Source organism: Camelus ferus, chromosome 34 (genome assembly GCF_009834535.1).
Source record: "Camelus ferus isolate YT-003-E chromosome 34, BCGSAC_Cfer_1.0, whole genome shotgun sequence".
Lineage (NCBI taxonomy): Eukaryota > Metazoa > Chordata > Mammalia > Artiodactyla > Camelidae > Camelus > Camelus ferus.
The window spans coordinates 8,443,088-8,455,683 of record NC_045729.1 but is presented as its reverse complement, the minus strand read 5'-3'; the positions used below and the strand labels follow the sequence as shown (position 1 = coordinate 8,455,683).

Here is a 12,596-nt window from a genome sequence, read left to right as displayed (position 1 = left end):
TTGTGTTTTGTCCCAGACAGGATATTGAATGTTATGGGGGGGGGGGGGAAGAATTCAAAGAATTTATTATAAACATGAAATAAAAAGAAGAGAGAAAAGAAGTGGGGAACAGGTATGAGGAGAAGTCGAGTTCCTTGGTCAGAGGCTCTGCAGGATTTACTGTGCTGAAAATACTGGAGTTACAAAACATTTTCCAATCTGGCTCAAACTCCTATCAAATTACATCGATTGCCAACTTCTGCATTTTAACGCACCTTTAGGACAACGTGTAGACATGCAGAATAACTGTTTAATGTCGACAGTGATCTAATTTCAATCCTCTTGTTTGCTTTCCCTTCAAGAGTGTGAAATTGACAGCAGCTCCTCCATGTGGGTTTATGTCTTCCTGGGGAACCTTCTTCGTGGAATTGGGGAAACTCCCATTCAGCCTCTCGGCATCGCCTACCTTGATGATTTTGCCAGTGAGGACAATGCGGCTTTCTATATTGGTAATGTGCACCTCATCCATCTTCTTGGGAAGCAGGGTGCCTGGTTTTCTCAATTCCATTCTCAACTTCATAGGGTGTGGAAGGTTTCATACTTCATCTCCAACTTCTTTATTCAGTTCACCTGTGAGCTCAGCGGCAGTGATGTACGACCCTGTACACGTATCTTCATGGAGACCTAAGAAGGACCAGAACAAGGCCTGAGCTAACCCCATGTCTGGAACAGGTCCCAGTGGATGGATTAGCAGCTAAAAATCACAAAACCCAAAATACAGCAAAGGCAAACTCCAAATCCAGATGAATCGAAGCAGCATTTATTGAGTGCCTCTTGTATCCTGGAAGCTAAATTTGTTCTCGGTTTCACACAACAGTCTTGACTTCTTGGGGTTCTGATCTTTTGAGGGCCTCACCCTCAGAAACAGGACAAGATTTCAGTTTACTGAGTGGGGTGTAGCTAGGGTCACTGTATAGTTCTGCCCTGGCTATTCACACAGGACTCCACAGGGCTCTGATGACAGCCAAGCATGCTGTGGTTAAAAACAAAGCACCCGTTCTAACGGAAAATTTCAGCATAGACCAATACCTGGAACTGGAAAAGAAATTCCATCACACATTCTAGGCAATCACTCTGGAGATGGGAGGAAAGGTGGCAACCCGGAGATGCACGCAGGGGTTGGGGTGTCCCCGTCCTGTCCAGGAGCTCAGTGCCTGTCCACTCTTCACCCTCTCTTCTGTTCTGAAAGGATCTGATAACTGCTGTCTACTCCTCCAGTTAATTTAAATTAATCTCCCAGTGATATGTGTGTATTAAGCTCTGTGGTGAAATAAAAGACAAATGGGAGCTACTTTGCCAGAAAGAGCAACCTTTCTGGTTACTAGAAACAGTGTCATTTAGGACACCTGCCCCACTTGCCTGTTTAAGCTGCCCAGGCTGCTCCTGTGCATCCCGGAGCGCATCTCTCCCCTCTCCCCTCTCCCTCTCCCAAGTGTAGATCCTTGGCTGGCCACGTAGTTACTGCTCTCACAGATGGTCCCATGGAAACTCTGAATGCACGTTCTTTTTCATTAAGGTGGAAGAAATCAATTTTCATGTCAAAACAAGTCTTATGCTTAACTGACCACAAAAGGTTTTTGAAAGACTGTCACAGTAGTATAATTCAGATTTTTATCACTGGGGGAAATCTAATCCGAGGCAGTAAGTTTTTGCTCCTTTGGGGGAAATTAACTTCTTCAGAGTCTTAGTGTCATTTTCTTACTAGAGTTAATTGACACCTTAAAAATGTTCATTCTTCTTCCAACACTGAGAAGGACTTATTTCTGGATTCAATGAGGTTGAAAAATGGACAAATTAAGCACATTTAAGTGAAACGTCGATGACATATTTTCAGCTACTAGCTGGATCTCACGCATATTTCTTGCTTAAAAATGTATTAATTTACAAAAGCAAAGAAATGGTACTCTCTTCTTTATTTTTTGGTGCAGGGTGTGTGCAGACGGTTGCAATTATAGGACCAATCTTTGGCTTCCTGTTAGGCTCGTTATGTGCCAAGCTGTATGTTGACATTGGCTTTGTAAATCTAGGCAAGGGAGTTTATTTCTATTTATTCGTTTATTCTAATTCCTGTAATTTTTTAATGGGGCTGGTGTCGAAAATATCAAGTTGCCTTTCATAAAATGACAGGATGGTAGCCTTTCACAGAATGAAAATAATCCATGGAAAACTTACTACCTATCTAATCACCACACACACTAATAAATGGAATAGGAAAACTGGAAAAATAGGTGGTGATCAGAACTGGATGACCCATGGTTTGTTATTCAGATGTATCATTTTCCACTTCTGGTTTCCCAGTTCAAACGCATTCCAACACAGTGAAGACTAACAACTGTGGCTACTTGTCGGCTCTTGTTGGTTTCAAGTACATCAACATTTGTTACAGTTACGTTAATTGATAACATATTCATGGACTTGCCAGTAAGGCCAAGGACTGAAAGTCTTCCGGCAACTAAAATTCCCTTCTTTAATGTACAAACTTTTTTTAGTTGAAGGCGTATTATAGTGAGATGAACCTTCCTTTCAGGGGAATGCTTTAGGGGAGGAGATGAATGCAGGACCTCATCTTTCCATAACTATTAATTTGCTTCTTTCCTTTTAAGATGCAGGCCCTAGACACAGAGAGTATTCATCTGTTTTTTTTGTTTGTTTGTTTAAGAAATCCAAGAAAACAGAAGCAAGAAAACAACTTTCATTTTTAACAATTCTGGAATTGCATTTTCATCAGTCTGTGTTATAAATGATTATTGTGTATTAAAATAGAATGCAAAGCTTGGGCTAGTTTTCTTTTTTTCATCAGATAAACTGGAATAATGCATTCCCCAAATTCTATTTATTCATTTATTACCCCCTCCCCCAAAGTTTTATTTTACTTCTGTTTTACCCCAGGTGATATTCTACCACAGTGAGCAAAATAGTTGAGTTCCTTGACTTCATGAAGTTTAAAATATGGTCATGGAGACTGATACAGATAAGAAAGTGTAGGTGTGATGAGTGGTACAGAGGAAAACCGTTAAGGGGAAGCAATGAACATGCAGTGACAAACTAGTATAAACATTTTACTGAGTATAATGTGGTAGCAATTGACTAACTGTCAAAGGATTCTCATAGAGTGAGGTGGAGGGAGAGGATAATAGTATGTTTCATAGGTTCTTATATTGAAAAAAAAAACACACTTGATTTGATTTTAGAAACTTTGTCAATACTTAACTTTTAGTCAAATAAGAAATGGTATCAAAAATAAAGTCTTTTGGAATGTGGGATTAATAGATATACACTACTATATACAAAATAAACAATAAAGACCTACTATATAGCACAGGGAACTGTATTCAGTATCTTGTAATAACCTATAATGGAAAAGAATCTAAAAAAAGAATAGATAAATATATATCTATATATATGTCTGTATAAGTGAATCACTTTGCTGTATACCTGAAACTGTGAATCAACTATATATCAATAAAAAATAAAAATTAAAAAATAAAGTTTTATGATGAATAGATATTGATGTTTTATTTACATATACAAATCTTGCTTCAGACCTAGAATAGCTCTGAAGCATTACTAACCATCATGTAATACAAAACCTTCTCAGTGGTTCAGACTAGTTTTGGGCCAGAGGTTGTAGGGAATAACTTTTCCTTCCAGTAAAATCTTAGACGGATATTCTGCATGTAAATCAGGTGAGAGTGGTAATCCTGCTGGGTAGCTGGCAGAAGGTCTGAAGCCCTCATAACTCTCCCTTACATGTTGCTTTTCTCCTGTTGTGGGTCCAGGGGTCCCTCTGCAGAACCCAGAGCAGAGTGAGACCCGTTTTGGTATGTAGACTCTATTAAACTTTTCATCTAAGGAACAAAAGACAGCATCGGGCTCTGAAAACACCCCTTTCCCTTCAAAAAGCAAGATAGTAACAATGTTCAGATTCAAAAATGTTGTGTATGAATTATTAGGTCTTTTTATGATGTGATAGAGCTAATATTAGCTTTAGGATTTTTTTTTTAAAGAGGCTTATTTCAATACATTAACTTCTCTGTGCATGCTCTCTGGCCACCCTCTCTCTTTTTCAGACCATATAACCATTACCCCAAAGGATCCCCAGTGGGTAGGTGCCTGGTGGCTTGGTTATCTAATAGCAGGGACCGTAAGTCTTCTTGCAGCTGTGCCCTTCTGGTGTTTACCAAAGAGTCTACCGAGACCCCGAAGCAGAGAACATTCCAATTCCTCCTCTGAGAAGTCTAAGTTTATTATGGACGATCACACAGACTGCCGAACACCTCTTGGAGGAAAAGCAAAAATAATGGAAATGGCAAGAGGTGAGCCAGATTCTCCTTGATTTTGAAGCACGTTCGATTTTCCTGCTGAAAATTACAGGGAAACTATAAATAATACCTCTTTCTCCTCTTCGAGTGTTCAGGAAAAAAACAAAGAGAAACCGTACAGGAAGCAGAAATGAAGGTTATTTAAAAATCAGCTTTATTACTGGAAAACTGATTGAAGAAATTGACCACAAAGCCTTGGTACCTTACTTGTTGATGTCTCCACTCTGACGTCTCTCAGTATAGACGTTGCAACGGCCCCTACCTGCAAGGGCTGCTTCGCGTTAGCCTGGGTGGACAGAAAAGGAAAGAGTGACTCTTCAGGGCTTGTGGTCTTTTAACAGATGAGATCCACCCACTTGAGAAACGTGTATCTGGGCATGTGTCCCACCAGTGACCAAAGGAGTGAGTGTGGTGTGGGGCAAAAGGTCAGACGTTTTCCAGTGAATTCCCTCCACGAGGAACTGGGTGGCCATGAGAAAAACTGATCCCTTTCAATTGGCCCAGCAACATTTACATTTATAAAAATCTTCTCGTTTCTGTTTGGCTGGGTAAAAGGAAGAAGGGAGAATCCCAAAGTTCATTTCTTACAATAATTAACTGGAAATACCTTTCCTATTTCTTTCTCTGTACCCACGACCCAAGTTTGAAGGAGAGAGACAAGAAAATTGAAGTCGTGGATGTCTTGGCTATGACTTGTGTATTTAACCCACGTCAGAGGAATCTGGTCCCATATGACCGATCTAATCTAATTTAGATAAGCGAGTTGTCAGATCTCAGCCTTGACTTGTGCCAGTGTCTCACTATCCATGGTACACATGTGCACCGGGCTCTAAATGCTCCTGAGAACTACCGCAACGGAACTCAGCATTCTAAGCCCTGATGCCACAGCTGTATCTTCTGCCAAGTGTCACACTGCCTTTAATGACTCCATGCTATTTTTGTCTTACAGATTTTCTGCCGTCACTGAAGAGTCTTTTTGGAAATCCAGTGTACTTCTTGTATTTGTGTGCCAGCACCGTTCAGTTCAATTCTCTGTTTGGCATGGTGACATACAAACCAAAGTACATTGAGCAACAGTACGGGCAGTCGTCCTCCGAGGCAAACTTTGTTATCGGTATGCTTCTCTGTCCTTCCTTCCTTCCAATAGGTACTAGCAGCGGCGTCCTGCTAACCCTTAGTAATTTTAATTGTTCCAATATTTAGACTGAAGGTAATTGATGGCATTTCAAAAAGTGAGTGAAAAAAAATCTGGCAGAGTGAAGTATTTAGTCTGTGGAACAAGTTTATAGCAAAAATTATTCAGAACCATGGGTGAGTGACCATGAGAATACCACGTGGAGCAAACGTGCATTTAATTAGTCAATGGTTATTACTGAATATTTGTCTTTCAAGTGTAGCTAAAACCTGCTAACAGTGGCTGTTTTACCTGAACAGTTTTTAGGATTGCAAAAAGTGAGCATTCAGACAGGTTGAAAGGCGTTCGTTACAAAACAAAGTTTGTTTACAAAATCAGAGTTAAGAGACTTCTCTGATTCCTGGCATTTGGATTACTCTGAAAGGCTATGTTTCTAGGACAGCAGGACAGCTAATAAAGAGAAAGATATTCAAGGGCAAAGAAAAGCATGAAAAAACAAATGGAGAACTAGAATCTACAAATACATAACCATCACCCTGCAAGCAATTGTATACCTTTAAAATCTGGATTAACTCCTTTAGTCCATGAAGATGTCATTTAATGCTACTGTTTCAAAGGGTAAAATATATTCTGTTTCTTTGGACATGTTCCTTTATGATAGGAGACTCCAATGGTTTAAAATAATTTCTTCTTCATTTAAAATATTTAAAGAATTGCTTTATGCATCTATCTCTGAAAGAGACCTCAAGGTTGGCGGGGTGGTGGTGGGGGCTGTGGAAACAGCTGAGTATATTTTAGATGTATGATTTTCCTGTAACAATCCTGGGTAATGGGCACTTAGCAGATGCAATTCTAGTTGACTGATTATTTGAACTGTTAGTCCCCTAAATTCTAAATGTTGAGGCGCTACCACTGAAGTTTTACTTTCACCATTAATTGGTTCAAGTTAATTTAAGTTTATTATTAAATGATTGACCTGAAGAAATACTTTAGGGGTTTTTTTTAACCCCATGCCCCATCCATGCCAATCAATGCTTTATACTGACTTTAAGACTAGAAGAGGAATAAAAGTTTGAGACATTTCTTTTTAATATTTTTAAATTCTTTTGTGTTTACTGAGATATAACTTACAAACAATAGTTAAGTCTACAGGCCTTAAAAGTGTAGGTCAGCTGGATAAATGTTTATATATATATATACATATATGCATCGTGACCATTATCCAGAATATATAGCACATTTCAGTACCCCCAGAAGTCTCCCTTAAAGTTTCTTCCACCTAATATTCTTCTCCCAGCTAATAACTATTTTGAACTCCACCATCATAGATCAGTCTTGCCTGTTTTTGAACTTTATATAAATGGAGTAAGTTCTGTACTCTAGCTTTTTTCAGTGGAAGTGAAATCCACAAGATTCATTCATGTTATTGTGTGTAGTGATGGTTTGTTCTTCTCATTACCGTGCAGTATCCCATGGCGTGAATACCCCACAGTTGATGCATTTTCTTGTTGACGGACATCTGGGTTCTATACTGCTTTGGGATACTATAAATAACACTCCATGAACATTCTACATCTATTTTGGTAGGCAGATTCACTCATTCATCTTGGCTATATCTTGGAGTGGAATTGCTAGGTCATAGGGAGTGCCTACATTTGGATCTGGTAGATGTGGCCAAAACATTTCATAAAAGAGTTGTGCAAATTTTGTTCTTGTTGTTGAGGTGATATAATATTATGAGGTGATGAATGTGTTAATTAACTATTATTATGCCCAAGAAGGATGACTAATTTTACTACTTTGTCTGCACCCAACTGGTTATATGAGTATATAAATTCTTCCTTGGATTTCTTTCTCTGTTAAATTCAGATTTTAATGCTTATTTCTTCTAACAGTAGGGTAATATTGTGAGGGTCCATGATATAACATGGACTTTTACTTCCCTGGGACAAAATCTCTAAAACATCCCAAAATACTGTTATTACTATAACTCATTACTATGTCATCCTAATGGCTAAGGTTTTCATGCACCTGGATGGGAATGAATCAAAGTTCCCAGTTTATATTGTAATTGCGTTGACCATCTCAAAACATTTTACACATCCCTTGTAACTCTTGTTTGGGACAGAGGCAAAAAAAAAGGGTCTTTAATGTGAACAAATGTGCTGAAATAATAATAATAATAATAATAATAATAATAATAATAATAATAATAATAATAATAATAATAATAACAACAATAACAATAATAATAATCTTTTAAATTTCTCTTAGCTTTCCTTGGGTACTTAGGTAAATATGAATATTAAAGTCAAGAGAAAATATATAAAATAAATCGAAACAAATTGCAGGGGCTAGCATAAGTTGCAGTTAATATTTCCATTTGAAATATTTAGATGGTAAACATTTTAAGAGCAACACGTTTTATGGTGTGAGTGGAAAAACTGTGCAGTGAAGAAATCAGAGGGAAATTTCACTCTTTAAATGACTCAAAATATACCTTAGATGAAAGAAAAGAGGCTTTTGGAGGCAAGAAGCACATCTCATCTGGTGTTCAGAAAGTCTGCCATCAAATTGGCCCAGCAAGGACAGCTGATAGATTTTAGGAAACCTGAAAGGGTGAATCAAGGTGACAGTATGTTTGAAAAGTACTGTGAATCTTTTTGGAATCATGTTATCGTTTAGTGATCTTGAAGTTGGAGAATGAGACATTCTGGAGAAATGAGTTTTATGCACATTTTTATGGAAAACTGTCTGTGTAAGGAACACAGGATTCAATGGTGAGCACAGTTCTTGCCTTGAAGGTTGGATTGGAGGGTGAGAGGTATGATCCAAACAAGGTAATAAGTAATTGCGGTAGGTACCAAGGCTGCTGCCCACAAGGGCCTTGACTGAGGGAGGAAGGGGGTTCTAATGACCACGCTGTGCACCCTGGTGTCAGATGTGTTCCCTGGGGGCACACGTGGCTGGTGGAGGGTGTGATAAATGCTCTGTTCAGGGGAAGCCCAGGGAACTCTGAAGAACAAACCCACTCTGGGAGTCAGACAGACTTATGTAGGAGAAAGTGATGATACCTAGATCAAGAGCAAAAGGATAAGGAGATGTTAAAAGATGAAAGTATGAGGACTGGAGTGGGGATTTGGGAGGTCACTGGGTCAGACAGCAAGCATCTTGAAAGGAAAGACCTAGAAGCAAGAGAACATGTGAAACTTCATGGAAGTTTCAAGTTAGCACAAGCCTCTGCAAAGAGGTCAGTCAGGAGAGGGCGTTCCTGATTTTTAACAATCCACATGAGGGAGCAGTGCCCCTAGAATCACTGCATATTGATCCTCAGGCTCTTCCAAGCCAGATGGAGTGGTGCGACGTCTCTGGACTCCAGGATGCAGGTAGCTACAGACTAAAGGGTGAATTTTGTGCTATGATTTCTTTTTTTTTTTTAAGGATTGTTGATATTTTATTATTTTTTTTAAATGGAAGTAGTGGGGATTGAACACAGGACCTTGTGCATACTAGGCACGTGCTGTACCACTGACCTATGCTCTGCCCCCTGTGCTGTGATTTCTTATGTCCCCAGTTTGATGGGTGCTTAAGAAAAAAAATAAACTTCTAACCACATTTTCTGAAGGTTTCAGTTCAGAGCTTGGTTTTCAGAAGATATTCTTTTCCATGAACTGTTTCTAGGGGACAGAACTGAGAGAAAGACTAGGGCTCTGTGCTCTTTTGTGTCAGTCTCAGGTCTATGAGAAGGGATTCAAAAGCAAATACTAAGAATGTGTGTGTAAAAATACGGATTTAAATGATGTGCAGCAAATCCATGGCAGCACTTATTCTTGGGAAGGAAAATGGAACCTGGAACAGAGGGACAATCAGTTTTCTATATCTCCATATTTTAAAAATCAGAAAAAACTGGGAGAAAATATTAGCGATTATTAACTTCAGTCATGAAATACCAGGTTTATTATAGTGTTGTCTATTATCTGATCTCTCTTAAAAAAAAAATAACTCATTCTATGAAAAGTGCCTTTGGTACTTTGACACAGATTGCACTGAATCTGTAGATTGCCTTGGGTAGTATGGTCATTTTAACATTAATTCTACCATGTGACCCAGCAATTCCACTTCTGGTATATATCCAAAAAAAATCCAAAACCACAAATTTGAAAAGATACATGCACCCCAGTGTTCACAGCAACATTATTTATAATTGCCAAGGTATGGAAGCAAACTAAGTGTCCATCAACAGATAAAGAATATATGGTATATATTACATAATGGAATATTACTCAACCATAAAAAATGAAATTGTCATTTGCAACAACATGAATGGACATGGAGGGCATTATGCTAAGTGAGATAAGTCAGACAGAAAAAGACAAATACTGTGTATCACTTGAACGTGGAATCTAAAAAAAATACAACAAACTAGTAAATAAAACAAAAAGGAAGAAGACTCACAGATATAGAGAACAAACTAGTGGTTGCCAGTGGGGAGAGGGAAGGGGAGAGGAGCAATATAGCGGTAGGGGATTAAAAAAATTGTTAATATGGGATTATCTGAAATCACTTGTGTGAAACTTTTTAAAATTGTAAAGCACTACAGAATTTAAAGAATCTTTCATTCAATAATAAATAAATGAGTAAACTTTCAAGTCTAATAATAATAAATAATAATAATCTGGTGCCTCTCACCTGATGTTTGGCTCTTCAGGGGTCCAACACACATTCTCTGCCACTTGTACTCATAAACTTTAGTTCAGCTGAAGAAGCAAAAATTAAACATTTTTTTAAAATTTCACTAATTTCATGATCATGCCTTCTTCAAGGTGAGTTGATTTCTAATGTGATCATTTTAATGTTAACTTAACGTATAGTCAACTCAAAAGAGACGAAACAAAATGCCCTTTTAAAAATCATCTATCAACCCATGGTGAAAACATTTTTAAAATAATGTAATTGCTAGCCAAAGATCACTAAATATTTGATATTTGAGAGTCTATGAAACTTAGTTAGGAGACTAGATATACAAATCTAAAAAGAAAGAAAGAAAAGGAAGAAAGGAAGGATGTTAGTTTGCATGTCATCATCACTAGATGTGTTTTTAATTTTTAACAGTCAAATTGCAGTGTGAGTCAGAGACAGGATACTTATAATTGTTGTTTACCTTACCAATGCTTAAGCTCATATATGAACCTTGTTTGCTGGCCAAAATTTCTACAAACTTCAGCCCTTTTATTATTTGAAAGAAATGTGTTATCTCAAAACCACACGATAATGTGGACATCAGTGACAGATGAGTAGATAATATGAAACATAAATTCTAATTCACAGAGAAGTTCTTTACCGTTGAGTGCCTGATTGCCTTACTGTACAGTTATTTACCAATTTACAGTCCAACCAATGGACTCTTTCCAAAGAACCTCTTTCCCCATCCTTCCTAACACAGAGGTATTCCACTTCCCCTATCCCAGTATTTTCCTCTTTGTAAATCTTATAGATAGAAATGTTAATAACTTAATTGAATGATATTTTGTGCCAGTAATATTGTGCTTTTCATATCATTTAATCCTGTCAACACTATTATTAGTTCCATATTATATGGGAGGAGACAGGTTTAGAGAAGTTCAGAGAATTACCTGCACTGACACAGCTATTAAGTTGTAGAACTGAGATCCAAACCCATGCAGCTGAGTCCCTGAACTCCAAACTCTCAACCACTTTGTTGGATTTCTTTCTAGTGTTGTTTTTAAGTCACATTTATTTGACTACTAGTGAGGCTGCACATCTATTTATCAAGAAAACTTCCTCAAATTCCTTGACGGAGAGGCAGTTTAACATAGTGATTGAAAGCATGAAACTTGATCTCAGACTTCCTGGATTCAAATTTGGCTCTTCCACTTACTAAGCACAACCATGAATAAACTGCTCTTTGAAATGAGGATAAATAATATGCTTATATCCTAAGGCTGTAATGAAGAGTAGATGTAACAGATATTCTATCAAGTGCTTAGCTGAGTGACTAGTACATTGTAAGCAAATAACAAATATGAAAGTTGTCTAATGAGGAGGAGGAGGAAAGAAGGAAGGGGAGGAAGAAGAAGAGGAGAAAGAGGAGGAGGAATGGAAGGAAGGGGAGGAAGAAGAAGAGGAAGAGGAGGAGGAGGAAGAGGAGGAATGGAAGGAAGGGGAGGAAGAGGAAGAGGAGGAAGAGGAAGAAGAAGAAGAGGAGGAAGAGGCAGAGGAGGAGAAGAAGGAAGAAGAAGAAGAAGGAAGAAGGAGGAGGAGGAGGAGCAGGAGGAGGAGGAGCAGGAGGAGGAGGAGCAGCAGGAGGAGGAGGAGAAGAAGAAGAAGAAGTTGAAGTTGAAGTTGTTACTGTTACTGTTACTGTTATTGGTAGAAAGGATAGCAAACTAAGAGGCTGGGTCAATAAAAACAAATTTGAGGAGGGGGCTAGAAAATAGAATCAAGGCTATTTTTTTATTATTTGCAGTAGTCCATGTGCCTATTATTCTTTCATGCACAATCTTAAAGAACATTAGAACATCACCTATTTGCCACTTGAGTATATGTTAATCCTGGGATTAGACCAGAAAGACACTGATTCATTGATTCAATTGGTGTTTACTGATTTCAAACTCTGTGCTAGACACTGTCATAAAGAGAACTCTTGAGTCTGACAGTGGTCCTATCATTCATCTAAAACCTAGATGATAGTGACTGAGTATTTCTATAACTTAAATTGACCAAGTAGTCTAATGATATGCCAGAAACTGTTGTACAGTTTTGTGTAATCCCTTGGAAAGCTTGTGTGAGTGTACTCAGATTTCCTTTAGAGATTCACAAAATGATGTATTTTTCTTTTTCCTCAGGGCTTATCAACATACCTGCAGTGGCCCTTGGAATATTCTCTGGGGGGATAGTTATGAAAAAATTCAGAATCAGTGTGTGTGGAGCCGCAAAACTCTACTTGGGATCATCTGTCCTTGGGTACCTCCTATTCCTTTCCCTGTTCACTTTGGGCTGTGAAAACTCTGATGTGGCAGGACTAACCGTCTCCTACCAAGGGTATGTTCACTTATTGAGTTAATCTGAGGAGATGGGCT

The 12,596-nt window shown here is 38.3% G+C and overlaps 1 protein-coding gene and 1 long non-coding RNA gene across 2 annotated transcripts in view; one reads left to right on the top strand and one right to left on the bottom strand.

The window, feature by feature from the left end:
• Positions 1-12,596, bottom strand: part of LOC106729597 — a 48,924-nt gene that overhangs the window by 9,847 nt on the left and 26,481 nt on the right. The window contains exons 2-3 of the long non-coding RNA XR_004317185.1: positions 10,186-10,253; positions 4,564-4,647 (exon numbers count right to left, since the gene is read on the bottom strand). This is a non-coding gene — a long non-coding RNA (uncharacterized LOC106729597). The remainder of the gene's footprint in view (positions 1-4,563; positions 4,648-10,185; positions 10,254-12,596) is intronic.
• Positions 1-12,596, top strand: part of SLCO1C1 (solute carrier organic anion transporter family member 1C1) — a 50,685-nt gene that overhangs the window by 22,718 nt on the left and 15,371 nt on the right. Inside the window, exons 6-10 of the mRNA XM_006184523.3 lie at positions 342-488; positions 1,968-2,066; positions 4,110-4,355; positions 5,311-5,475; positions 12,363-12,558. Of these exons, the coding sequence (XP_006184585.1) occupies positions 342-488; positions 1,968-2,066; positions 4,110-4,355; positions 5,311-5,475; positions 12,363-12,558 (853 nt within the window). The remainder of the gene's footprint in view (positions 1-341; positions 489-1,967; positions 2,067-4,109; positions 4,356-5,310; positions 5,476-12,362; positions 12,559-12,596) is intronic.